General features: G+C 37.2%; 2 protein-coding genes across 3 annotated transcripts in view; one reads left to right on the forward strand and one right to left on the reverse strand.

Moving 5' to 3' along the window:
• triob (trio Rho guanine nucleotide exchange factor b) overlaps window positions 1-2,819 on the forward strand; it is a 99,532-nt gene extending 96,713 nt beyond the window's left edge. The window contains exon 61 of the mRNA XM_088013894.1: window positions 34-2,819. Within this exon, the coding sequence (XP_087870020.1) occupies window positions 34-443 (410 nt within the window). The 3' untranslated portion in view covers window positions 444-2,819. The remainder of the gene's footprint in view (window positions 1-33) is intronic.
• A 5,036-nt stretch (window positions 2,820-7,855) lies between these two features.
• On the reverse strand, window positions 7,856-25,744 carry ccr8.2 (chemokine (C-C motif) receptor 8.2). Of its 2 annotated transcripts, none has more exons than XM_015001016.2 (2): window positions 25,606-25,744; window positions 7,856-11,275 (listed from the first exon to the last, which is right to left on the reverse strand). In XM_015001016.2, exons 1-2 carry the CDS (start codon window positions 25,638-25,640, stop codon window positions 10,174-10,176), a joined length of 1,137 nt encoding a protein of 378 aa, XP_014856502.2. In that variant the 5' UTR covers window positions 25,641-25,744; the 3' UTR covers window positions 7,856-10,173. The 2 variants fall into 2 exon arrangements, with proteins under 2 accessions (XP_014856502.2, XP_014856501.2); XM_015001015.2 differs by lacking the exon at window positions 25,606-25,744 and adding an exon at window positions 14,641-15,036.
• Window positions 25,745-26,518: the final 774 nt, after the last annotated feature.

Raw genomic sequence — 26,518 nt, forward strand, 5'->3', positions numbered from 1 at the left:
CAGCATACGCCTGTCTACCGAATGTTTTTGCAGGCGTGGTGACCTACGTTCTCCTGAGCGGCGCCTCTCCCTTCCTGGACGAAAGCCTGGAGGAGACGTGTTTGAACATCTGTCGGCTGGACTTCAGCTTCCCCGAGGACTACTTCCAGGGCGTGAGCACAGAAGCCAAGGACTTTGTCTGCCTGCTCCTCCAGGGCGAGCTGGAGCGACGGCCCTCTGCTGGGTTCTGCCTGCAGTACCCGTGGCTCCAGCCCCAGGGCGTAGCCAGCGGCGGGTATGGCCACGTGAATCACATGCAGCCTCCGTCGCCGAGTCACTACGGCACACATCTGGACACCTCCAGGCTCATCTCCTTCATCGAGCGGCGGAAACACCAGAACGACGTCCGGCCCGTTGGCGCCATTCAGGCCTTCCTCCACAGCCGACTTTACAACCACACCTGACAGAGCGGTCAAATCTGATAGGGGACCACCAGGGGGGCCAGTCCACTATGAACTCTTTCTCCTTCACTAAGCCACAGAAGTCCTGCTGCTGCTGCTGCTGCTGCTGCTGCTGACTGACTGAATGATAAACTCCCACAGCCTATTCTTACCTTGGCATATTTTCGCTATGCCGGCACAACAAATGACCTGACGGAATCGATTTGAGATTTCAAACTTTGACTCAGCAGGGAGAAAAAAAAAAAAAAAACACAGAAAGAAACGAGCTTTCTGAGCGATCTGACGTGAGACGAGTGAATCTCACGTTTGGACAGTGTTAAAGAAAATAGAGTACTGTATATTAAGAACAATTCAGGCTGCTTTCGGTTAAACTAAAGAGGACTTTTTTTTGTAACGAGAGATTACTTTTTGTAAATGAAATCGTGTACAGTCGGGGAAAATGGAGAACTGTCTTAATTCGGCGGTTTTTGGAAAACGAAAGCAAGAAGGGGAATGCGACGCGAAGGGTCTCGTCGGTTCTGACGCAAGATAGAAACTACCAAAATCCTGTTTTCCAGAGATACGTTAAAGCTACCGTTTGTGCAATAGTTTTTGCTTATCTTTATCACCCCGCTTCATTTCAGCCAGTCTTTTCGGATTGTAACCTAGACAAGAACACAACTTGAACAAACGTTATAGTCAGCAAAGCTTTCCCGGATCTCCAGCTGCATCCGCCTTAGTTGTAAATAATCTTTTTCCTGCTTTACAAGGTTGTCCCTTTTTGTCCCCCTCCCCCTCTCTCCCTCCGCAGTCCCTCAAGAGTTTATCTCAAATAAATTTACAACAAAACAAACAAACAAACAAAAAAAAACAACAACGCTATTTTGTGTGCAGAGCTGTAGTGAGTCCTTGCAGGACTCTAAATGGTGGCTGGATCCTCACGTTGAACAGAGACAGCTGCTAGAAAATGCACTCGTTGTTCTGCATCAGTTCTCATGTGCAATGTTGCAGCTTTACCATGTATGCAACTATTTATGAAGACTTGTGTTGTAGCCGTATTCTTAAACAAAAAAAGGCATGTGTGTACCTGGTACTGCAATAGATGTCTGTATTGTGTTAACTCTTATGTATTAAGTTCAGTATTAATATCTGCAAAACCTCCTAGACAAAAAAGAGGGATTTCAGAAACAATGTATAGAGACATGTATCTATGAAATACGGACACTTATGCTTTCATTTTGTCCTTGTAATGTTTTGTTTTTTTATTATTATTATTATTATTTTCTGTAACTATACCAAAGTTGGCTATGCTTTGTTTCCCTGCAGTTTTATGTCCTTTTTTTAATTTCAAGTTATTCGTGTTAAGTTATATCGGTCCACACTGAAATGTGAGTGTTTACAAAAGTTCGGTGTGGATTTATTTATTCTTAATGTAAAGAGGTATTGTTTGGTGATTATTTTTTTTTTTTTTTTTTTTTTTTTTTTTGCTGAAAACAGATTTCACCTGTCTGATTTCAAGCTGTGCACAAAGTAGTTTGCTGTGAGTTTGTTCTCTCCGGAGTAGCTAGTAGTATTTCTTTCCCCCTTCTCAATATTTTATTTTATTTTATTGCATTCCCATTCAACCTTATAGAAACACTTTTTTTTTTACATCATCAACAAGCAATAGGTCAAGCAAAAAAAAAAGCTCTGCATTCCAGATTTTAGAAAAAAAAAAACTTTTTTTTTTCTTTTGAATATACCCCTAATGCCAGTTTTTCTGTTTTGTTGTTTTTTTTTAATTCAAATTATTTAACATCTTTGAGTGTGGATGTTGTGGAGATCTTTATTTTCAAAAGTGCCAGGTGAGTGAGAGAACCTTAGAATGATGGAGAGACTAAAAAAAGGGCATCGTTTATCGTCACATTTGAAGGTCGTGAGCGTTACCGTCGGATCATTTGCTTTACTGTAAAATAAGTTGACACTTGTTGGTCTGTGGAGTCTCTCATTTTGTGTGACTGTTTTTTTTATTATTATTATTTATACGCGTCGGTCGCGATTTCTTAAACATGTGCTTGTTACTCACTTTAATCAGATTCTCTCAAAGCCACCTCACCGGAGGACCTGACTGAAGTGCTGAAGAGCCTCTGAGAAACAAAGTCAACTTTTAATGTAAAGTTGTACAGAGAGGATCGGGCGGTTTGCCCGGCGCCCGGGATGTAAACCTGTCATATTTTGAATACACCAACAAACAAGACTGCAGCAATGTCATCTTGAATGTCTCACTATGACTCATTTTTACTTTTGCATGTATATTTCTTTGTACAGAAGATTGTGTTTACATGTAACAAACCGTACGTGTTGTAAATAATTTTATTTTGTCCTCTCGTTATTTTGCCATTAAATGTGCAAGGAAACCGACGGGATGTTGCTGTAGCCTCAGATTCACACCCACATGAGGAAACGTCTGGCTCGTCCTGAAACTACAGTTATTTCTTCTTGGGTTCTCATGACCTTTGGGGTGAGGGGAGTAGGGAGAGTAGGAGGGGGGGCGTAAGGCGACACGGTGAGGTATTACTGGAATAACTAGAAAGCGAGGGGAAAACCTGAAGAGGCTGTCGAAGTGAATGGGTCCGCTAATGAGGACCTAATTTCAAAGATTGTCTGAGCATTTGCTTTGTTTTAAAGTCAGATCAAAAGCAGTGAGTTCAGAAACTTTTTTTAATTTCGGTTTTCTTTTTTTTTATTTCACATCGCATCCGCAGAATGGTTTCACTTTTTGTTACGCTGGAAATGCAAACTTTAATTTATTTTATGTTAAAGCTAACCAAAAGAAAATAGAGTGTCATTTTGAAGTGGAAGAAAAAGGGATAAATGGTTTTTGTCCATTTTAATAGATAAATACCATTTGCTCTGAGTTCCAAGGTGAACCTTCTGCTCTGTTTCAAATCCTTTGCAGCTCCTAAATGGTTTTCATATTTTGCTCCATCCATCTCATCATCCACATTGACCAGCTTCCCTGTCTCTGTTGAAGAAAAGCATCCCCACAGCATCACATGGCTACTACCTCCATGTTTTGCTTCGGGGGATGGTATTTCATTTCGATGTGCAGTGTTGCTTTTTCTCTGTTATCTATCTATCTATCTATCTATCTATCTATCTATCTATCTATCTATCTATCTATCTATCTATCTATCTATCTATCTATCTATCTATCTATCTATCTATCTATCTATCTATCTATCTGAATAATAGTCATCTGAGTCAGAGAGGGAAGCAGAGCTTAGTGGAGGATATAACATTTTCTAAAAAAAAAGGAAATAAGCAACACTGAGCACAGTTTACTTTGATTCAGCCCGGAATTTCATTTTGACCAATCTTTTTTTGTCAAAGTTAGCATAAAGGTGTTTTTTCATATCATGATTTTTTTTTCACAAGTACTTATAAATCTTCAATGGTTAGGCTAATTTGTCTTTTTTCCCCCTAAATCCTAATGATGTATTTCATAAATAAAATAAAATAAAATCAAATGATATTTGAAAGTCCCAGTTTTACGGTAAGTTGATTTTAGTAATTGTCCAGTTGGGGGACAATAACTGTCCCCCCAAAATTCCTACTGTCTCCTGTAGAAAACATTTATTCTCTCCTGGAAAATAAAAACCTTATTAATAAAAACCTTTATTCTCCGGGAGAATAAAAGGCTTTTATTCTCCTGAATAAAAACCTTATCTTTTTTCCAAAAAAACGTTCTTCATATTTCTGAGCTTGAGGTGTTCAGAAGACGTATTCTTCAGCCTTTTTCACCATCTGTCTGCTGTGTTTGTTGGTCTTTTAAAGATGTTAGTTCACTAAAGTTCTCCAGTAAACTTCACAGATCAGATGGATTCAATTAAATTGCACATGTACGGACTCCGTAGTTAAATGACTTTTACAGGCAGTTGGTTGCACTTGATTGTTTTTATAGGTGTGAGGTAAACTGGGCTAGACACACATCCCCACAACACTTTCCAGATTTCTTTCATAACAAAAAGAAATAAATCGTTTTCCTTGCGCTTTGTGTTGATCTTTATCATAAAATCTCAATAATATATATATTTTTTATTTATTTAAACAAGAGAACATAAACTCCGTGTTGCAGGATTGTGTCTGTGAGAATCTTGAAGATGGAGAAAAAAAAAGAAAAAGTTAGACAAAAACAAACAAGTGGGTTCGGTAATCCAAGGTGAGTACTTTTTTCTGACGAAGAGCTTTATATCCGATGACCTACAAAGAAACCATAAAGAGGGCGATGCAGATCTTATCTCTGTCTGCAGTTATATGCAAGAATCGGTGCACTCTGAATATTGTCATTACATGGTACAAACAGTTTCCCCACCTTCTTAATCCATTCGTGTTGTTAGTCACATACTGTCTAGGTACCAAATACCAAACGCATGAGTTACCCGAAGCTATTTATTTATTTATTTTTTGGGGGGTAATGATAACTGCTGTCCTTAAGTAATAAAACAAGAAAGAAGTCAAGTTTTGTTCTAAAGTTACAGTCCTTGAAATTTTCATGTCATACACTTTTTGCTTTAATGGAATCTTTCTTCTTCTTCTTTAAATTACACCCATAACCTGTTCACCTAAAGGCACCTGTGCTCTGACTGAAACCTGTTCTCATAAGCTCTTATCGGGTGTGACATCTATTTTGCCTTTCTTAGCAACAGCAGAGGCAACATCTTTTGTGTTGCTGCATGAAACCACATGGGACGTATCGGTGCTATCTTCAGAGATTATCTCGCCATCAAAATCTCATGCAAGGCCTGTGAAGTGTGAAGGTGATGCGTGCTGCATATCATGTCTTCCCTATTTGTCTCTCTCTTTTTTTTTTTACAGACTGTACACTATGCAAATTGATTTAACCTTTGCAGTACTGTAAAACAACATCTTCTCCCTTGCAGATTCATTTTTTGCTCTCAGGTCACACGTGCATGTTTCAGATTATTTAAATCAGAATACCGCGGCATATGAACTAATTGTGATTAAGCACACCCACGTCTGAGGTGTCGAATCAAGACGTCTTTTAAACGGAATTGGTCTGACTGGATGAAGTGGGCCAAAAGATGCCAAGAAGCAACACACCACGACCTGTTCTGAAGAAATTCAAGAACATTCACTGACGTTTCCCGACAGCTGATCCGTGATGTCTCAAAGGAATCCAGAACAACATCTAAATCACTGCAGACATCTGGGGTCAGAGTCGTGAATCAACACGAAGTAAATAAAAGCAAAAATACTAAACTTTTGAGATGAAATGTTTATTATTTACATTGGCTATTTCATGTTTTTTTCTTAAGTATACAGCACTCTCTTGTGGATATGAATGTTTTTTTTTCACAAAATGGTATCCCCACTCAGCATGATGCATTTTTGTTGCTTAAAAGTACTACAAGACATGCTTAGCATGGGTACGCTAAATAAATAGCTAAACTAACACATTAACACTGAATTGTCTCTTTAACCACGTGCCAGCGTGGCTCTCATCATTTCCCCGTTGTGAACAACCTACCCTTCTGTATGAGGGGCCCCTCATACTTCTGAGCATCCCTCACCCACTGAATTCAGCATTCACTCACGCACAAAGATCCTTATCTGGCTTTTGTCATCAAACTGAGAACAATTTAGAATATTCTTCGCTGTTACCTAAGTTAATTGTCATGTACCGTGCAGTTTTTCGTGAGGCTTTTTAACAAATGAGGTCGTTTATTTTGCTTTGGAAATGGCGTGACAAACAAAACCACACACTTGATGCAATGCAAGATATAAACCACAAAGCAAATTTGACTTCAGTGAACCGCCTAATCCACTAGATGGGGCTAGAGAGCTAATGTACTATTTGATGATTTGCACAGACGCCCACAGGTGAAGCCACGGGCCAATCATGAAGGTAAATAAAATGCCCACCGCCATACATGATTGCATAAGCCAAGACTGTCGCCAAGAGATACGAAGAAACCTTATGTTAACTCTTTTCATAATGTGGTTTCAGACGTTGAAGATTGTGTGAAAGTAAAAACAGGAGTTCATATTCAAATTAAGTTTCTGTTTGGTGAGCGAGTAAAAATTTTCCAAGAAAGCCTTGGCTGTTTAGTCAATTGAGGAAAAAACAAGACGGAGCTCAAATTATTTTAGAGAGAAATGTATGTGGCCTCGGCTGCAGTTTCTGGGAATCGCTCTCGTTAGGTTTTCCGAGGAACCTTTTTAATTCCTGTTTCAGAGTTAATCATAGTCATGACCATTTTTTTCTGAGTTATTTCGGTTTGTTATTGTCAGTTTTTTTTGTTTGTTTTTATCATTCCGTTCTTACAAGAAGTACAGTGGGAAGTTCTGCCGATTTGTTTTTCTGCCATTCTGTTTGAATGTTCAGTTGGACTTTAAAATGCCTGTCTTTCCATAATCAAGATGCATATCAATAGGAAAACCATTTTGTCTTTAAATACCTTGAATTGGATATAGATTTCATCCAGATACTGACGTCCACATTGATATGTAACTGTGTGGTCAGAAGGAGTCACCAACATCCCTGCTCCTATTCCTGTATTTCTTGTATGTGATTATATTGCCATTGCTCCTATTATATTTTGGCATAAAAAAAAACCCCCAGCTAAAAACAGGTCAACATTGTGAAGTAAACAATTGGAGGTTATAAAAGGAGAGGAATAACCAGAGAATGTGTCACATGGGAATAAGGTGTTAACACAACAAACAAGAAAGTGCGCAAAAGAAAGCTATTGTAAACTCTTGTTGAATAAAATTCAACCTACATGAAAAATTTTGAAAACCAATGCTGATAATGTTAATGATGATTTGAAACATTATTGCATCCTGCTGCAATATTACCTGCACTTTAGTTTGTTTAGTCAACTTTTGTTATTCCTTGTCAAAGACCTGGACTGCAAATGAAAGTACAACATATGTTTCTACTCAGAGATCCTTGTTTAGTTTTTAGTGGCCAATCAGTTGCAGACGTGACAGAGTTTGTATATTTGGCACTTTCAGAGAAACAACACATCTGTTTCACCATTCAGAAGGGATGAAAACACCTTATTCAGACCGACTAAACTCACCTGCTACACATCATTCCTTCCTGACTCATGTCATTCATAGTAACTCTGTCACCTCATCCCATTCTAATCGCTAATCTCCCCTCCCCTTCCTTAGCGAAAGATGGCCTCCTTAGGGGAAACCCGTGTTTTGGTTTTTTTCCTGTGTGTCAGCAATAAAAGGCACATATGCAATCTCTGCTCCCTCTGTGCTTATCTGCAGATATTTAATAGCGATAGGGCTCTCTGCATGAAAGAGACTCCACCACAAGAGACCACAGAACGAAAAGACTACAATCAGTGCTACCAATTCTTTCTAGTACTATATATATATATAAAAATAATAATAATAATGACTGGTACCACAAGAAATGGATAAAAAAAAAATACAATCTTTAATGTTTTGAACATACAGTTTTTTTTATACAAATGTAAAAAAATAAAGAAAAAACACAAGATTTAAGAAATATACATGTTTAGTACTGTTGTGAATAGGCTTACTGCCGTATCTTTCACAGTCTAATTCAAGGCTATAAGCAGCAGCATTACTGACTAAGAGACAAATCACACAATTTATATGTTTGTGTATTCCAGTCCTCATGTAATATAAAAATTTTTTTTTTTTTTTTCTGAAGGCATTGAACGTTCTGACACTATTACTTTATCTGCCAGCAACAGGCAGGAAATGCAGGGTGAGAGTAAAAAGGATGTTGTGGTCAATGCATGATTACTTCTTGTTTGAAAGATCCTTCTTTTTGAAAAATATAAATAAATTACAACCTGGGTCTGTTGTCGCACAGGTGGTGCATATTAGTGAAAAAACTATTGCTGCTTTGGCTTCATTAATTATTCACTTTTCTGTTTTTGCCATTTCTGAATTAGTCAACTTTGTCCTTTTGTCAGATAGTGAATTGTATTTTTTTTTCTCAAAAACAACAGCTTCCGTGTATAAAAACATGCATGAGCAATACAAATAAAATATATACAAAAATATAAAAGTTATTGGGTGTTTGCAAAGCCTGAAAAGGTTAAACTGACAGCTCGGTTATATGTTTCCGCTTTCAGGTTGTGGGTTTTTTTTTTGTTTTTTTTAAGGTAGAGGTGAGGTACAGATCCTCTGCAGAACATGTTTCTGAATCTAGCAGGCTAAGGCTGCAGGTTGCATTAGAGGCTTCATACTGTGCACCAACTTTAAACAAGCGAACCGAGAACTCTATCGCGATCTTTATTTGGAAATTATCTTCTCAGTTTATTTTGCTTACGGATGAATGCAGCGAATGATAACAACATGGTTGCTGTATGTGAGAGTTTCACACTTATCTCAGGAAGAATATTTTTGAAGTTCAGTTCAAAAATATTTCTGATGTGATGTTTTGCAGACACATGTCATGTTTTCAGTTTCTCAACAATCTGCAATATGTTCAGTAAAATGCACAGCGTAAACACAGGTGCATCACAATAAACTAGAACGTCATCCAAAAAAAGCTTACAGACAAAACCAGAAACTCGGTCCATCAGAAATGACAAATATTACATCCAATCAATAAAAAATAAAAAAAAGATTGTTTTGAATCAAAAATGTTGTGTTACAGTCTACATGCATATGGGGAAGACTGCTTATTGGGCAAACAGTGAGCCACTGAAAACCACCACAGGTATAGCATCCCACTAATAGTCAATGCAAAAGAAGCTGCCTGTTCAAAGATTGATGCATCAACGCCTATTTGTAGAAAGTCAAGTGGAAAGAAAAACTGTGGTAGGACAAGTAAGCATGATAACCGCAGCCTCAAATGAATTTAGTAAGAATTTCATGTGAAGAAACATTTTACAACTAAATGTAAATGATTGAAGGCCTATGTGTTTTACAGAGTATGTATATTAAAACAGACTTACCTATGTGATTATATTTTAAAACATTTTGCTTGTAAAGTTGATTAATTTCCTATATTGTATTAACATGTTTGAATGTTTTTGAATATTTTTTGTTTATTACATAATGTCTATGATATTACATTAAATCTAAACTACTAGTGCAATGTAGAAGCTTCTTAACTTAAGCGAGTTAACTTTGACCAACCTAAGTTTGCTCTTTTTGGCTCTGATAGTTTCGTGACTTTTATAACTTTGACACCTTTGTGCTGCATATATTAAGATTTGCAAGGGTTATTGTTTTTAGCTAGCTGTTGGCAATCCAAATTCAAGAAAATAAATTGTTAATTCTGTAATTCCCCAGAATAAATTAACTGCAAGTGAACAACAAAGAAAATGTTTAATCCCTAAAAAAGCAGGATTTAGGAGCCCAATTCTTCCAAACCAAATGAACAGCAGAATTTTTTATTTAAAATGTTGAAATGGAATGGAACGTAAGTATTAAAAATCTGAGCATAAAACATTTTTTTACAGCTTTACAATGAGATTATAAAATGTAAGACTTTGACAGAAACACTGTCATGGATGATATTTTAAAATGCTGTACATTAAGAAACACAAGGTTCACTGAAAGACACTGTGCATGGGAAAGTATTACATTCAGTCTAGTCTCTACATATACACCGTCGTTCGTCATAACAAGAAAACAAGTCAAAGGTACCTCACCGTTAACCTGAAACTAGCATGACCTTATCTGACTTGACATGAACAGTCTGTGTATAAAAGATGTTCACAAAAGGTATTGGCATAAGCAACAGAATTTAAATGAATTTAGCTGAACCCAGATTAATGCCAGCCCCAGTGTTCCTTTCGTCCACGCTGGTAGTTTGCGAGTACACCGAGGCGCCTCTGTCTTGAGGAATGTACAGCTTGATCACCTGGCAGAGACTGCATGGAGCTCTGTTTATCAGCCTTATGAGTTGCCTCCTGAACTTCTCCCCGACGAAGACATACAGAATGGGATTGAGACAGCTGTGGGAGTATGCGATGACTTCGGTGATCTGTAAAGCCACTGTGATGGCCCTGCTGCTTTCACATCCAGTGTAGACGTGCAGAAGTTCCAGTGCTTTAAAGAAGGACGCCACGTTGTAAGGAACCCAACAGCAGAAGAAAACGGCCACCACTACGACTACCAAACGGATGGCCTGCTTCTTGGAAGACTGGGTTGATAGCAACCTCCAAATGATCTGAGAGTAGCAGAAGCTTAGGATGAAAATTGGGATAAACAGGCCCAGACAGTTCATTTTCAAGTGACTAAACACTCTCCAGAAATTAGGGACGTCGGGCATATTATCTTTGGGAAACTCAGGGTAGCAGTGCTGAGAACCGTTGCCATTTGTTTGAGTTTTAAGGAAGATCAGGTCCGGAAAAGAGGCCAAAAAGCCAGCCATCCATGTAATAGCAGCTGCCCCAATGCCAAAGGTGCGTGTGCGTGCTTTGAGGGCGTAAACTGCGTGCACTATGGCCAGGTAACGATCGATGCTCATCAGACAGATGAAAAAGATCCCACAGTAAAAGGCAATGTGATAAATGCCTAGGACCAACTTGCACATAGCATCACCAAACTGCCACTGGTCTCTGGCTTGGTGGGCGAGGAAGGGAAGAGAGCACACCATGAGAAGGTCAGCTATGGCCAAGTTGACCAGGCACACATCAGTCATGCTACGGAGTCTAACCCCGCAAGCGATGACCCAAATTACTAAAGAGTTTCCAAGGAGACCTAAGAGGAAGAAAATGACATAGAGGGGTGGAAGAAAGTAAGCCCCATATCGCACATAAATGCACCCTGAAAAGTCTTCGTCTTCTCCTGGATAGTCATATTCAATTGTGGTGCTTTCAGTAAAAGGCATAGAAGAATTATACCTAGAAGGAAAGAGAGAAACAAAGATGAATGATTAGTATTGTCAAAATATTTCATTTTCACACTGCTCAGGTTTTTCTGAATACGGATTTTCTTCAAAGCTTGACCTGCCGATTTAGATTGATCTCATTTTTTTCTCCCGGTTAAATATAACACAGAAGTGTGCTTCATTAGCTGTGATTCAAACAGCAAATGAAGTCATTACTAGACCATCACCATGTATCCCTCGTCAGTGCCTGACTCAAAATAGACTAGGCTACAAAGTACATGTTGTTGCTCTTTATGAATAGCAATTTTAAAATAATTAAAAAATGCTAGGATTTAAAAGAACTGGCTGTTGTACTAGAAAACAATGTTCATCATCCTCAGGTTGTGCTGGAATAAACTTTAGTGCTTACCCAAAGAGCAAAGTAATCAATAAGTCTGTGGCAACTGTTCATGTACGACTGCACATGCAACTAATCAGACTGTGTGCTCTTTCTGAGCTTCAGTGAGTCCATATCGGGATAGTCCTCTAGAAATGACTATTAAAGAAATGCTCTTCGTTTCCACAATTTGTCTCCCACTATTTTCAGTAGTCAAGTCCATGTTGATGGAGCTCTCGTTAACTAAGTCTCGTCATAGAGTATTTTTCAATGCCTATGGTTTTGGACAGTGCTGCACCACATCAGAAGAAGTCCAGATGTTAGATTGTGAAGCTGAAATTTTCCTCGATTAAAAACTCACTTTGATGTAAACGTATGCTTTGTAAAATCAAACAAAAATCTTTTACTTCAACATTGAAGATGAGTTTGTTAGAAAGGGGTCCACCATGCTCTCTATGCTCAGCTTCTCGTCTATATCATATCAACCTGACAACTGCAGAGTCATCCGAGTATTTTATTTATTTTCATTTTTTTTACAGATGATAGGACTCTGACTTGTACTGAAAGTCTGACTGAAAAACACCAGAGTGAGTACAGCCCCCTGTTGTACTGCTGAGCCGCTGACCACTTAGACAACAAACCGTTTAGTGACTCAACGGTTTGTGTGTCTGAGTTGGGGGTTGACTCTCAAACAGACTAAACAACCCCCACGCCAACATTCATATGTTTGTAAGGCAGTCATTTTAACACTGGGGACATCAATCCGTGTCTTCTTCTGGAGTTTCTTTCGCAGTAAACCAATCCTCCCTTGAACATGCCACGCCGCGCGAGCTTCACATCGACCGTCTGTCTAGTCACGATTGCATGATCTAAGCCTAATAATTTAGAGATCAAGCCAGTCAAGTTGGTGTATTTTTTCCACATTTTCATTTTGATATTTACTATTTCTCTACTTAAGGCGTCTCCATGGGTTCCAGCTGGACCACTCCAAAAATGTTACTATTACTGCCAGGCAGGAGGAATACGTTTTTGAAATTAAATCTGACAGGGGTATGAATAATTTAGTGAGTGTAAAACAAATCCGCACACAACACAGGATAAATCATTTTGAGAGTTTTTCTACCTTTAGTTAATATCCCCCGTACAATTCAACTTAGAAATGAACAAGCAGTTAGAGGAAAACACAAATAATAATAGTAGTAATAATAATAAGAAGAAGAATAAACAATAAGAGCTTGGTTACATATATCTGCACACCTTTAAACTCATGTTTTATGAATCACCAAATTCATTTCCAGTATTCAGTCTGCTCGATGCTTGTTGTCGATATCTGTCAGATTGTGTGGAAATCCACACCCATTTTCAGGTTAGCCCATAAATAGCAGAGCATTCTGGTTGGGTCATTTGTAAAGTTTTCTTCAAACTGACATTTATTCAGAAGATTCAAGATAAAGTTCCAGTTTATCTGAAGAATAGCAATAGCGGAGGATCGGACTATTTTTTACTGAGTTGAGAGTTGGTTTTTGTGACTCTGGATCAAAATGTCACTGCTTTCATTATTGGTTACTGCATTCACTGTGCGTATCTAATACTGAAGTTTTGCTTTCTTCTCCTGACTGTTACCTTTACGCAGGTTACCCATTTCATCCTTTTTGTACGATGAAGACTTTCTATTTTTACTTTGTTTACAATCTCCAGCTTCTGATCAGTTTCTATCACATAACTCCACTCTCTCCATTATCCATGTTAAAGTTTGTGGTCTTCTTGGTGTAGAGACAGTAACTTATATTTCTGTCTGACTCGCTTCACTTGCAGTACGTCCTTTAGGTTAGCTGATCTGATCAGTATTTACTTGTTGTCCTTCATACCAGATGTAATGGAATGCGTTTTCACAACAAGCCTCCAATTATCTCCAACCACCTCCGAGATTTTTAAGAGACAGCTTGGAATGTATCTGCTTACAAAGGCGTTCCTAATTCCTCCCGCACTGCAATTTGTTTCTTTACAGCACTTGTGTTGTTTATATTGCACATATGCATGTATTTTAAATTGTAAAAAGTGGTATAAATAAACCGGACTCGTGTTTACATGATAAAGCATGCAAATGAGGAAATTCTGGGAAACCTTTAGAGTAGCTCATATCTATTTCAGATTCTTAATCAGATTCTCAATAACAGATGGCCTGACTGTACCGAAGACGACTCTCAAACCCAGAATTAATCAACAAAGTATTTGTTTAGGGTGGTGTACACTTGTGGAGCCAGCTTATAGGAAGGTTTTTTTATTTATTTATTTTTCTTTTCTATGTTTTAACAGTTTTTCCTGTTGTTCAGCTGAATAATAAAGAAGACATGTTAAATTAAAAGGCATAAAAAGCTTGGAAACGTACTTTTCCTGGTCTCATTTCCATGGTAAAGAGTAATATTTTAACAGGGTGTGTTTAAACTTCATTTGACATGAACTGCAACAAGTTTGAGAATAAATAACTTCAACACATTGAAACTATTTTAGACATGTCAAATTGTGGTTGTTTCCATGCGAGTTCCTTTGAAGGTCTCTATGGCTGAAAATACAGCTGTTGTTTTTAAGATTTAAAGGGACCTGGCTGCATACTTTTCGGTCTACATGTAAAAGTTATTTTAAAGTTCGTTTTATGTACTGTAAAATATAAAGATACAACAGTCCTGTGGTTATTCCTCTCTTTAACAGACTAAACCTGCTTGGGAGTTGTTTTTTTTAATTATTATTTCTATATATTTAGCCAAATATGCAAATACAACACAGAACGTACAACCTCGATCAGAGAAGGATTTACAAATCTATCACCAAAATAAAGTTGCGAAAGTATATATCACAAAACTTAGACGCAGCTGAACTGAAACTGAACTAAACTTCCTGAAATGAAAATAGATCGGCCGACGGCTAGCAGAGTCCAGTTAGCTTTAAAGACTGTTGCTAAAACAACAAGAAATAAAACGTGCAGCTTTACATTTTTTCCTTACCCAGGTGAGCCTGTATTAGAGAGAGTAAAAGTGAAAGCTGTCACAGCTGGGGGATTCATCTGTTCAGCTGACAAAAAGGGTTCCACGACCCAGTTTCTGAGGAAGAAAACCGCCGATCACACTTTCAATAAGAATCCCATCTGAACGCCCACAGGCTGCAAGCCAAAAGCAGACGCCTTGGATCAAATGTCTGTCGAGGAACTTGTTCTCCTAGTTTCTTGCTTTTCTCTTTGATTTCAAGCTATGGAGTGCTACTTCTGCACAAAATCAAGAACTGAAACAAAAATTAGGACCCTTGTGAAAGAGATGTCTGCTGAATTGTGCTTAGCAAACATTCTGTAAATGTCATGTTCCTTGACAAGAAAAAGTCACATATCAGAAATAACACGGACTATAAATATTTTATGATTTAAAAAAAAAAAAAAAAAAAAAAGTGCATCTGTGGTTAGACAGACCGCACAGGGATAAGAAAAGCGGTTAAAGATAGCAATCTTGTGTTTGGTTAAAGATAGCAATCTTTAACCAAACACAAATGAGGTTAAACTATCTATAATATACAGATTTTTAAAATATATATAACGTAAGTTGTTTTTAGTTGAAATATCAAATAAATAAATAAATAAATAAATAAATAAACCACAGACGATCGTGCTTGACAAATAAAGTTTTTTTTTTCTTTTCTTTACAGTGACTAAGATCTGGAACCACATCACGGCAGGGATCACTTCATTTTACTACTTGCCGATGATTATCTCACGAGGACGCAGGTAAGTGAAAAATATCAAAATAAGTCATATGGGTTCGTTTTTATGCATTTTGCTCAATGGTTTCTTATAAGCATACTCAGGTTTGAAAGAAAAATGAATAATGATGGCAGATGAATTGGCGTGGTTATAAACCCTGGCTGATTTAGACTGAAAGTAATCTAAATTTGACCAACATGTTTGTTCTTACTTCAAGTGAAATGAACATTTAAGAGTGATTCGGCATTGCCCCGACTTAAATGTGAAATTGTGAAAGGAGGTAAATATCATGGAATTTGCAGGAAGTTTTTTTTTTTTTGGTCCATTCAAAAATGAATGGACCAATATACCAGTGGAGACTTGGGGAAAAAGCTTAGCACAAATTAAGGTAAAAGAAAATTGAGGCAAAAATAATTATTGAAAAGAAAATGATCTGTTCTCAACACACACTTTTTCTTGGACTGTAAATAAAAACAAAAATGTTTGCACAGATGCATATTATCAGTATTCTTTCTGGTTAAATTAAAAATAATTTTATATCTAAATCTGCTCAGTTTGTTTACTGTAATATATCAAAGGTTAAAAATAGTGTACATCCTGCATGTTCTTTAGTACTATGTCGGTGAAAATAATAATAATAACTAGAAAATTCCGCAGAAATTTTGAGGGGCATGCCAAAGTGTGCCCGTCGCTTTTTAATCAAGCCTTCTGATGCAAAAAATTAGCATTAATGCTAAAGAAAGCTGCAATGTAGTCAATAACCTGTGGTGAGTCAGAAACATGTTGACTAAACTGTACCTGTACCATTCAGTATGTTGAAATTAATGCATAAGCCAAAATGCTAATATTAGCATGAAGACTAATATTCATGTAGGATGTGTGGCATCACTAGCATGTTTTCTGTCATTGATTTACTCCATTCAGTATACTGAACATCGCTAATAAGTAAGAAAATTATCTAATAGCTACCTTTAGGGAAAAGGCTAATGCTAATGCTAATGCACTGCCTTGCTGCGCAAGGCAGTGCACTAGTGGGGGCAGTAAAATGCTAAACTTGTGCTAATGTTAATGAACTGCCTTGCTGCGCAAGGCAGTTCACTATCCTGAGGAAAAAAAATGCGAAAAAAGCTTAATATTATTGCAACGCCTACGGCGTTGCACTAGCATGAGAGGAATATGCAGACTTTTATTTTGAAACTTTCAGTAGGCTTCATTTTAACCACCACACCAATTCAATGTGTAAAAGTAGTTTGTTTAAACATTTCACATAAAGCCCAAAGCTGATGTGAAAAATATCAAGGCTTTTATTTTGAAATTTTCATTAAGCTTCATTTTAATTGACCACAGCAATAAAATGTGTAACAGTGGTTGGGTTAATCCAACTATATAATGCCCAAAACAGCAAGTAGTTCTAAATGCCAGTTCAGCCCTAATCTGTGGTATCTGAAAGTTCCGCCATGTTGTAGTTCTGACCTTCAGTCATTGTAGTTCTAAAGAGCAGCTCAACTATCATGTTAGTGAGACACACAGGGAGAGAGAATTCTAACTGTTTGAAGCAGTTAGTTTTTCTGATCAAAGCGGCTTACTGTTCAGCATCCATAAGAGCAATCCGAAAACTTTTTGAAGCATATAAGAGGGCAATTTCTTGTCTCCGATGGAAACACGATTTAAATCTGTAGTTGTCTCTGCACTAACCTGAGAGAAAAACATAATAAAGGCCCAAGAGGAATATTCAGGCTTTTATTTTGAAATTTTCAGTAAGCTTCATTTTAAATGGCCACACTAATCCAATATCTAACAGTGGTTGGGTTAAACCAGTTTATATATAATGCCCAGAACATTCTGCCCTGTCTGTAGTTATAACATTCTGCTCACCTTCTTTCTGTAATAAGTCAGAGTTCCACCATTATGTACTTCTTAACTGCCAGCTCAGCCCTCCTTTGTAATGATTGAGGGTTCCACCATGTTGACCTTCCGACCTTCTGCTCAGGCCTCTGTAGTAAAGTGTTCCATCGTGTTTAGAACTACAAAGATGGTGTTTTTGTAGTCCTAAGGAGCAGTTTGGCTTTTGTCTGTGTTCTGTTGCTATAGTGATCAAGCCTCCCCCTGTGTTTCTCCAGACAGGGGGAGAAACAATTCTATCTGTTTGAGCCAGCCAGTTTCACTCCAAAAAGCTGTTCGAACAACTCCTTTCCATTCGGGAACCGTGATACGTATTCGAAAACCGTTTGAAGCGTATGAGAGGGCTATTTGTCGTCTCATTTAGTACCGCGATTCATATCTGTAGCTCATTCACAGTAATTGCAGTGATGAGAGAAAAATGGTGTGCGCTGAGCTCAGAACTTTTTGCAGAAATGTATGTAAAAAGAGCAATTACATGATGTAAAAATTGTCAAGGCTTTTATTTTGAAAAATTTCAATAAGCTTCATTTGAAATTGCCACACTAATTTCATGTGTAATAGTGATCAGGTTAAATCAGTTATATAATGCTCAAAGCACAAGTTGTTTATAATACCAGCCAACTCCTCCTCTGTAATAATTGAGTGTTCCGCCATGTTGTAGTTCTGACATGCTGGTCAGGCCTCTATTTTAACTGAGTCTTGGCCATAGATAGAACTACAGTTATGGCAGTTATGGCTGCTGGTTTGTAGTCCAAACCAGCAGCCTTTCTCTGGATTCTGTTGCTCTAGCGATTGGCCCTCAGCCAACTGCTGTGTGTGTGAGACAGAAAGCTGGGGAAGGATTTCAATCTTTAAGACAACCATGAAATGCTAATGTTAATGAACTGCCTTGCTGCGCAAGGCAGTTCACTATCCTGAGAAAAAAAACATAAAAAAAAGATTTTCATTTTTGCATCGCCTACGGCGATGCACTTTTGTCAGTGCAATTTTCAGAGTTTTATTTTGAAACTTTCAGTAAACTTAATTTTCATAACCACACTAATCCAATGTGTAACAGTGGTTTGGTTAATCCACCTGTATAATGCCCAAAACAGGAAGTAGTTCTAACTGCCAGCTCAGGCCTCCTCTGTAATAATTGAGTGTTCCGCCATGTTGTAGTTCTGACCTTCTGCTCTGCCCTCTGCATTAAAGTGTTCCGCCATATTTAGAACTACAGAGTCTTTGTAGTCCAAACCCCAGCAGTTCTCCCTCTCTGCATTCTGTTGCTATAGTGATGAAAGTGCCCTGTGTGTGTCAGACTTATCTATCTTTATGAGACACCCAGTCAGTTTTAATGGAAAAAGCAGTCCGAACGACTGCTTCCCGTTCGGGTTCCGTAAGTCCGATCCAAAAACCGTTTGAAGCATATGAGAGGGCTATTTCTCATCTCATCTATTACCGCGATTCATATCTGTAGCTCAATCACAGTAATTGCAGTGATGAGAGAAAAATGGTGTGCGCTGAGCTCAGAGATTTTTCAGAAATGTATGTAAAACACTGGAGAGGAGCGTCAGTTATCCTGTCCCAAAACTTTGCTCTGAAGCACCTGGACCGAAAACCATAAGCCCTAGGGAAATTTTGAAAACATTTTACCGGAGCAGGCATTCGTATCAATGTCATGACCGACTTTCATACCAATAGAGCAATTTTTGCACCCATGAGAGCGATTTCAAAATTATTTTGGGGTCAAAATTCCACTCTTTTTCTCACTCTAAAAAGCGGCAGTTGGTTTCAGTTACACTCTAAGGTTTCGGCAGTTGGAAATTTCGCTCGTTTTTCGCTTTTTACGTCGCCGTCGTAACTCCGATCCCCAATAAAAGTAATAGCTCCAATGCCGGGATCGAGACACACGTTTTGATACCACTTTTGTGGGTGGGCACGCAGCGGTACGAGCCGCATTAACGGTAATGGAAGAAGTTGTTATAATAATAATAATATCCAGGCGTTCTATTGGGTGTAGAACAATAGGTGCCTGCCATGCAATGCATGGAGGCAGTGACTGACCTGCTTCGCAGGTCAGTCACTGCTCTCCTTATGCATTGCTAATGGCATGCCCCAATAATCAGTGAGAATGCATCCAATGCATTCTCACTACTAGTGTTTCTGTTTCCCTTTATTATCAGTGAGAATGCATTCAATGCATTCTCACTACTAGTGTTTCTGTTTCCCTTTATTATTATTATCAGTGAGAATGCATTCAATGCATTCTCACTACTAGTGTTTCTGTTTCTCTTTATTATTATTATTATTATTATTCTGTCTTCCGTACGTTTTTTGTCCTTTAACTACTTCTACTATCTTTCACTATTTGTACTAATTCATATATCAAAACGTTCAGCTCCTTCTGGAGATTTATGCTATATCTTTTGGTAAACTTCACTATTGCACTTTTTGAAATAATTGCCCTTTTGTGCAAATTTTTGCCCCATTCATTACTATGGTGGAATTCACTAACTGACATCAGTTACTAGAGTGTACACTGTAGTAACTGATGTTTTTGAACTTTTTCTGCTTTTTGACAAACAAATTGATGCTGTTCATACATATTTCACTGTAGAGAAATAATTTATGCATTAAAATGTAGCTATGTGTGTCTACTTTATGGAATTATTACTATTATTGCTACAGGTCTTACTGTTTTCTGTCAAACTCCTCTGGAGTACAACCATGTCACACTTTCTCCTATTCTTTCAATGTATTTTTGTCTTGTGCTCTGTTTTAATCTGTTTCTATGCATTCTACAAGTCTGCTTTTCTGTTTTGCCTTCTGGTTCTACTGGTTTCTACTGCCTTCCACTGGTTTTACTACCTTTCACCTTTTCAAGATGAAGATGCCTTCATCTTCCACTGTTTTTATCTCTTTCTACGCATTCTGCAAGTCTGCTTTTCTGTTTTGCCTTCTGGTTCTACTGGTTTTTACTATCTTCTAATTTCTTCTGCAATTTTTATTCAATTTTAGCAATTAATATATAAAAATGTTCTGCTTCTTCTGATCCTTTTTGCTTTTGGTTTTGCTGTTTTACTAATTCAAATATTTCTGGTTTTTCTGCTTCCCTTAATGTAAGCTTTTTGCTCTTTCACTGTTAAACTGTTTCAACTATTTATGGTTTTGCACTAATTTCCTCTTGTGCTAATTATGATATTTTTACGCTGTTTCACTTTTTGACTTTTCAAATAATTCATGTTGCACAAAAACTTCTACTCCTTCAGCTGAAATCTGCAAAACCTTTACTAAGTTTCACTCCTTCAAATATTTCTGGATCTGTACTAATTTGATAGATAGATAGATAGATAGATAGATAGATAGATAGATAGATAGATAGATAGATAGATAGATAGATAGATAGATAGATAGATAGATAGATAGATTAGTGACTTGCGGTGAGGTTCATACCTGGTTAGGCACCGACTTAATTATAATCGGATTTACAAATCTAGACCCCCTGCATGTTATTGTTTACATAAGGAAATTTCTCGCATGCTACAATGCTGGAGGGCAAAAAGGCTATTCCTTTACATGCCATTCATGATTCCGTGATCTCAATCAAACTTAGACATGTAGATATTATTAATTCCGTGCTGTCCTTAAAAGCAAAGGGAGAAACCGTTAAAGTGCAACTCAAAACCATGTCTTTCTCGCTCTCTGTATCAGCACAACTACTGTGTGAGTAGCTCGCTGGACGGCTCGCTGTTACCATCTCTTACTCTGCAGTTGTGCAGTCACAATGTCTGGGTTCATGAGCGCCCCCAGCGATGAGGCATGAGAACTGCCTGCCTCACCTCTAATCTGTATGGCGTTTGCCGTCTCAAATAATATGCCATTTATGATCGCTCCTCAGCACACGAAACATGTTGACACACACAGTTGGTGAAAATAAAAACACAGTACATTAAATACATAAGCTAAATCATGGAAAATAGGTTCATACATTAAATGTTTTTAACCATTTTATTGGCGACGTACAGACAGGAGGAGCTGCTCTCATAGAATGGCAACCGGTGCTCTTAGCGAGAGGTTGCGCAATCACAGGTGAGGCTCAGCTCGGTGCTGCCTCACCGACTTCGCTTCCAAGCATTTTAATGGGAAAATTCAGCGATTTTGAAGAAAAAACATCATCATATTTTAGTCAAATGATAAATAGGGACTTTATAGGACAAACCACAGGGTGAAAAAATCTTTATAAATGAGGTTATTGTTATATATTATTTTTCAATGATGACAGGTGTGGCTCTGGCTCTCCTGCCTCATCTGACAGCACATCACTGATTTTATATCTATCTATCTACCTATCTATCTATATATATATATACAGACCATAATTTAGCTAACTATGGTCTTTTTTATGCTCTGTTTCACTTTTTGACTTTTTCAAATAATTCAGGTTGCACACAAACTTCTGCGTCTTCAGCTGAATTCTGCAACACCTTTGCTAAGTTCCACTACTGGGCAAAGGATTTTTACAATATATGACTGTAGCTTTCTTATGCTTTTTTCCTACTTCTTATTCTTTGTTCTCAAATTTTTCTTGCATTTCTGCTGCAGTCATTCTGCAAATATGCATTCTCACGGCTGTTTCGCTAGGAACAGCTATTTTTCTAGTTATTATTATTATATAATGTTCCGTACGTTTTTTGTCGTTTAACTACTTCTACTATCTTTCACTAATTCTACTAATTCATATATCAAAACGTTCAGCTCCTTCAGGAGAATCTTGCTGTATCTTTTGGTGAACTTCACTATTGCCCTTTTTGAAATAATTGCCCTTTTGTGCAAATTATTTGCCCCATTGAAATACATGGTGGAATTCACTAACTGACTTCAGTTACTAGAGTGTACACTCTAGTAACTGCCGTTTTTGAACTTTTTCTGCTTTTTGACAAACAAATTGATGCTGTTCATACATATTTCACTGTAGAGAAATAATTTATGCATTAAAATGTAGCTACGTGTGTCTACTTTATGGAATTATTACTATTATTGCTACAGGTCTTACTGTTTTCTGTCAAACTCTTCTGGAGTACAACCATGACACACTTTCTCCTATTCTTTCAATGTATTTTTGTCTTGTGCTCTGTTTTTATCTGTTTCTATGCATTCTGCAAGTCTACTTTTATGTATGCCTTCTACTGGTTTTACTATCTTTTAGCTTTTCAACTTTTGTGTATGCCTTCAACTTCTACTGGTTTTACTATCTTTTAGCTTTTCAACTTTTGTGTATGCCTTCTACTGGTTTTACTACCTTAGCTTTTCAACTTTTCTCTATGCCTTCAACTTCTACTGGTTTTACTATCTTTTAGCTTTTCAACTTTTGTGTATGCCTTCAACTTCTACTGGTTTTACTATCTTTTAGCTTTTCAACTTTTGTGTATGCCTTCAACTTCTACTGGTTGTAATATTGTTTAAGGTCTTCTGCAATCTTTAATCAATTTTAGCAATTCATATATCAAACTGTTCAGCCTCTTCTGCTCCTTTATGTTTTTTGTGCTGCTATGTTTCAATTCTTCAAATATTTCTGCCTTTGTAATAATTACTGCTTCTGCTATTTTCCTATGTTGCTATGTTTCACTGTTCATCTGTTTCAAGTATTTGTGGTTTTGTCCTGATTTCTGTTTCATCTAATTTTTGGTCTTTGCTACGTTTCTCTGTTCAACTATTTCAACTATTTCAAATTTTTCTGCTTTTTCCTACTTCTTACGCTTTTCTCTACTTTTTCTTGCGTTTCTGCTGCAGTCATTCTGCAAATATGCATTCTCACGGCTGTTTCGATAGGAACAGCTATTTTTCTAGTTATTATTATTATTATTATATAATGTTCCGTACGTTTTTTGTCGTTTAACTATTTCTACTATCTTTCACTAATTCTACTAATTCATATATCAAAACGTTCAGCTCCTTCAGGAGAATCTTGCTTTATCTTTTGGTAAACTTCACTATTGCACTTTTTGAAATAATTGCCCTTTTGTGCAAATTTATTGCCCCATTCATTCCTATGGTGGAATTCACTAACTGACATCAGTTGCTAGAGTGTACACTCTGGTAACTGACGTTTTTGAACTTTTTCTGCTTTTTGACAAACAAATTGATGCTGTTCTTACATATTTCACTGTAGAGAAATAATTTATGCATTAAAATGTAGCTACGTGTGTCTACTTTATGGAATTATTACTATTATTGCTACAGGTCTTACTGTTTTCTGTCAAATTTCTCTAGAGTACAACCATGTCACACTTTCTCCTATTCTTTCAATGTATTTTTCTCTTGTGCTCTGTTTTTATATGTTTCAGTGCATTCTGCTTGTCTACTTATATGTATGCTTTCAACTTCCACTGGTTTTTAATATCTTTTAGCTTTTCAACTTTTCTGTATGCCTTCAACTTCCACTGGTTTTTAATATCTTTTAACTATTCAACTTTTGTTTATGCCTTCAACTTCCACTGGTTTTTAATATCTTTTAGGTTTTCAACTTTTGTGTATGCTTTCAAATTCCTCTGGTTTTTACTATCTTTAAACTATTCAACTTTTGTGTATGCCTTCAACTTCCACTGGTTTTTAATATCTTTTAGCTATTCAACTTTTGTGTATGCTTTCAACTTCCACTGGTTTTTACTATCTTTTAGCTATTCAACTTTTGTTTATGCTTTCAACTTCCTCTGGTTTTTACTATCTTTTAACTATTCAAGTTTTGTGTATGCCTTCAACTTCCACTGGTTTTTAATATCTTTTAGCTTTTCAACTTTTGTGTATGCCTTCAACTTCCACTGGTTTTACTGTCCTTTAGCTTTCCAACTTTTGTGTATGCCTTCAACTTCCACTGGTTTTTACTATCTTTTAGCTTTTCAACTTTTGTGTATGCCTTCAACTTCCACTGGTTTTTAATTTGTTTTAGCTTTTCAACTTTTGTGTATGCCTTCAACTTCCACTGGTTTTTAATTTCTTTTAGCTTTTCAACTTTTCTGTATGCCTTCAACTTCCACGGGTTTTTAATATCTTTTAGCTATTCAACTTCTGTGTATGCCTTCAACTTCCTCTGGTTTTTACTATCTTTTAACTATTCAACTTTTGTGTATGCCTTCAACTTCCACTGGTTTTTAATTTCTTTTAGCTTTTCAACTTTTCTTTATGCCTTCAACTTCCACTGGTTTTTAATATTTTAGCTATTCAACTTTTGTGTATGCCTTCAACTTCCACTGGTTTTTAATATTTTAGCTTTTCAACTTTTGTGTATGCTTTCAACTTCCTCTGGTTTTTACTATCTTTTAACTATTCAACTTTTGTGTATGCCTTCAACTTCCACTGGTTTTTAATTTCTTTTAGCTTTTCAACTTTTCTGTATGCCTTCAACTTCCACTGGTTTTTAATATCTTTTAGCTATTCAACTTTTGTGTATGCTTTCAACTTCCACTGGATTTTACTATCTTTTAGCTATTCAACTTTTGTGTATGCTTTCAACTTCCACTGGTTTTTAATTTCTTTTAACTATTCAACTTTTGTGTATGCCTTCAACTTCCACTGGTTTTTAATTTCTTTTAGCTTTTCAACTTTTCTGTATGCCTTCAACTTCCACTGGTTTTTAATATATTTTAGCTATTCAACTTTTGTGTATGCTTTCAACTTCCACTGGTTTTTACTATCTTTTAACTATTCAACTTTTGTGTATGCCTTCAACTTCCACTGGTTTTTAATTTCTTTTAGCTTTTCAACTTTTCTGTGTGCCTTCAACTTCCACTGGTTTTACTATCTTTTAGCTATTCAACTTTTGTTTATGCTTTCAACTTCCACTGGTTTTTACTATCTTTTAACTATTCAACTTTTCTGTATGCCTTCAAATTCCACTGGTTTTTACTATCTTTTTGCCTTTCAACTTTTCTGTATGCCTTCAACTTCCACTGGTTTTCCACTGGTTGCATTTCTGCTGCAGTCATTCTGCAAATATGCATTCTCACGGCTGTTTCGCTAGGAACAGCTATTTTTCTAGTAATATCCAGGCGTTCTATTGGGTGTAGAACAATAGGTGCCTGCCATGCAATGCATGGAGGCAGTGACTGACCTGCTTCGCAGGTCAGTCACTGCTCTCCTTATGCATTGCTAATGGCATGCCCCAATAATGAAAAAAACTAAACAGTTATTCTCTGCGTAACTACAAGTAAATATTGTACAAGTCAAACAATGGGAAATATCAAATAAGAGTAAAATCCAGCGACACTATACATTTTTTACTGCATATTTTCGCATTAAAATTATATGTTTACAACTTGTGCATACAAATTGAACAGAGACCTACCCATCAGTGGTGTAAAAAACATCACTTGAATTCATTTTGCTTCCAGAAATGAAGTAATCAGTAATATTAAAAGCGTCTCAGCTGTGTATCCGATATGATCAGTCAGACAGTATGAATGTGTGGAATGGTTGATACACCTCTCAAAGCACTCCCCACCCCCTAAACCAGAGTGGCAGGTGGGTCTGCATATAAATTATATGGTTAGGTACTTCCTCAGTGAGCTTTTGAAACTTTAAAACAAAAACCCACACGGAGCCGCAAGTCCACATATGCTCGCTTAAATACATACTGACTTTGACCAAATCCTGCAGATGCACGTAGATGGAAGGTTGCAGGGCATGATGGGTTTTACTTGTTTTGCACAAGAGTGATACTACCGAAATAGACAGTGCTGCAGTCTGTACAAGTAGTTTCAAAACATGGCCGCTTATGGGAAATAAATATCTTAAGCTGAGTAGGAAGTTGTACTCTTTCAGGTTGAGGAACAAATTATGCTTCTTTGCAAATGCTGCTAGTCACTGTAAGACACAGCCTTCAGATGCAATTAAATTTATTGGGTGGGCTGGCTCTCTGGTTGGCTTGTAGGTATGACACACACAGACACACGCTGCAAATCATGACAGGATGATGATGGAAATATCACCCGGAGGTGACACGATGTCCTGTGGAATTCTCACCTATCACACAACAGGCACACTCTATACCACATTGTCTTCTTTCTAGGTTACTGTGAATGACATATTGCATTGCATTGCCCTCATTGTAACCATCACTTCAGATACTGTAACCATAACCTTAACCTTGTTTCCTCACCTGAACAATCACACCAAGATCCGAGCCTCAAAAAGCCTTTTAAAAATGTCACACTAACCATTCTGCGGTATCCAGAAAATCTCAAAAAAACACATCAAAG

This window comes from Poecilia mexicana, unplaced genomic scaffold (assembly GCF_051168715.1).
Source record: "Poecilia mexicana isolate PSO_F unplaced genomic scaffold, ASM5116871v1 scaffold_16, whole genome shotgun sequence".
Classification (NCBI taxonomy): domain Eukaryota; kingdom Metazoa; phylum Chordata; class Actinopteri; order Cyprinodontiformes; family Poeciliidae; genus Poecilia; species Poecilia mexicana.